This window comes from Brassica oleracea, chromosome C3, assembly GCF_000695525.1.
Source record: "Brassica oleracea var. oleracea cultivar TO1000 chromosome C3, BOL, whole genome shotgun sequence".
Classification (NCBI taxonomy): domain Eukaryota; kingdom Viridiplantae; phylum Streptophyta; class Magnoliopsida; order Brassicales; family Brassicaceae; genus Brassica; species Brassica oleracea.
This window is the reverse complement of record NC_027750.1, coordinates 29490005-29492210: the sequence shown is the minus strand read 5'-3', so window position 1 is coordinate 29492210 and position 2206 is coordinate 29490005. Positions and strand designations below refer to the sequence as shown.

The following is a 2206-nucleotide window of genomic DNA, read 5'->3' as shown; positions in this document are numbered from 1 at the left end:
AAGACTGAGTCAATTTTTGTTTAATTGTGTTATTGCTTTTCTTTCTTTTTCTTCCTTTGGATTTCAGGTGTATGAACACAAGGAGCAGAGGTCCAACAAACCTAGTTCCAAGAGTTGAAGATATTAGAGCACTTGAGAGGGAGATTGCAAGACAGAGGAGAGAAGTAGAGCAACAAGACCATTTGCAAGGGTTGGGGTTTGATATGGAGAATCTGCCTCAAGCTGGTGATGCCCAAGGAGGTATTGATCCAAGAGCTGATCACCTTCGACCACAGTGCCAGCCACAACATCCACCGCGACAAGCTCGCGCCTTTGGAGCCTATGATCAACCTCACATTAATGGTCATAGGTTAGGAATCAAAGCACCACCAGTGGAGAACAACAACTTCGAGATCAAATCAGGGCTGCTCAACACCATAGAGAACAACAAGTATCATGGTCTTGCTGCTGAAGACCCTTTTGATCACTTATACAAGTTTGACAAGTATTGTGGCTTGTCTAAGACCAATGGTGTTTCTTAAGATGCCTTCAAGTTGAAGCTGTTCCCTTTCTCTTTGGGAGACAAAGCACGCCACATAGAAATGAAAACTCTAGGGATAAAAAAAAAGTGAGAAACTCTTGATTATGTAACAAAGAACCTTCCCCCTAATAAAAAAATATATATATATAAAACAAAATCATAGAGAAGTTGGGGGAAGGGAATGAAAAAGAGTTAGAGTTTGTAAAGAGTGAATTAAAATCCCTAGTAGTTGAGTCAAAAGAAAAAGAGAGTTGTTCATTGGGTGAGCGATGTGAGGGGTTTGCTTTGATTTTGAGATGATAGTAAAAGGGGGTAGAACTTGTGATTATAACAAAAGGGGCAGTATGATGAGAATGAAACTATGTATGCATGAGTTGCTTCTAATCTTAGATAAATTTTGCATAATGATCAAGCTCCTTGTTTTTTAGTGATAACCACCTTGAAATGATGACATTTAAACCCTTCTCTCTTCATTCATATTAGACCATCCTTACCTAGCCAAATGATCGAGATCATGTGCCCATTTGTAAGAATTCACCGTGTGTGTGTGTGTGAATCAATGTGAGAACTGGTTTAAAGAACTTGTTGGTTGATGAGTATTGCAACTTGTGTAGAGGCATAAGGAGTATTGATAGGCCTAGAGAAGCTAGAGCTGAATAGGGAGTTGCTCATGCTATTTGCTATGTTTCCTTAGGATGTTAAGTTGAGTACTAGGGAGTGTTACTTTTGGCTATGAGTTCCCACCTTCAAACCTCTTTCTCTTATGAGTTCTTGCAAAGTCACTTGAGGACAAGTAAAGAACAAGTTTGGGGGAGTTGATATCTTGCATATTTGCATTGTTTTAAGCTTCCATTTTGTACATAATGATCATATAGAGTAAGAGTTTAGCATCTTTAGGATCTATTTTGCATTCATATGTCTTAATCAGGTATTAGAGTGACCTATGGAGTGATTGGAGGTGTTTAGAGGCATGGGAGTTAAAGAAAAGATGAAAATGAAGTTTAGTTCGAGTTCAAGCCAATTCAACTCGGGGAGAACCAGTGCGAGTTAGTTTACCCGCGTCGAGATGTCGAGAAGAACAGAGTGAAGAACTTTAACGCGGCTTGGAGCAACGCGGGGTCGAGTACCCGCTCGCACAAACTAGATGAATCATCGGAAATCCAGCGCGGGAAGATGACGCGGGTTGGTGTCAATCGTTTCAACCCGCGTCACGAAGAGGCAGGACGGAGCCACGCGGGACGGAGCCACGCGGGTTCCATTACCCGCGCGCATGACAGGAAAGATTGGCGGTCTGACGCGGGATGAAGGCCGTGGGTTCCACTACCCGCGCGCATGAAGCGGAAGATCAGTGAGCATCCGACGCGGGTTGTGTGACGCGGGGTATGCCCCGTCGACTCCTACCTGAGCCGAGACTTATCTTAGTCGATTTTAAACATTTTTTATGGGCATTTTAGACTTTTTAATGGGAACCATTAGGTTTTCCAAGGAGATATAAATACTCTTGTAATCACAAAGTTGGGATCTTATATTGTTTTCTATCACAATAAGAAAGAACTTTTAGGTGAAAATCTTACTTTGATCATTTCTTCTTGTGATTTGCTTGATTAATCTGGCTATTAATCATGATTAGCACCAAATCATCATTGATTCTTGGGCTCATCATGAAGAGTATTGAGTAGTCATCTT

At 41.4% G+C, this 2206-nt stretch overlaps 1 protein-coding gene across 1 annotated transcript in view; it reads left to right on the top strand.

Moving 5' to 3' along the window:
- Positions 1-521, top strand: part of LOC106330337 — a 2508-nt gene extending 1987 nt beyond the window's left edge. The window contains exon 2 of the mRNA XM_013768822.1: positions 68-521. Coding sequence (XP_013624276.1) covers positions 68-521 — 454 coding nt within the window. The remainder of the gene's footprint in view (positions 1-67) is intronic.
- The last annotated feature ends 1685 nt before the right edge of the window (positions 522-2206 follow it).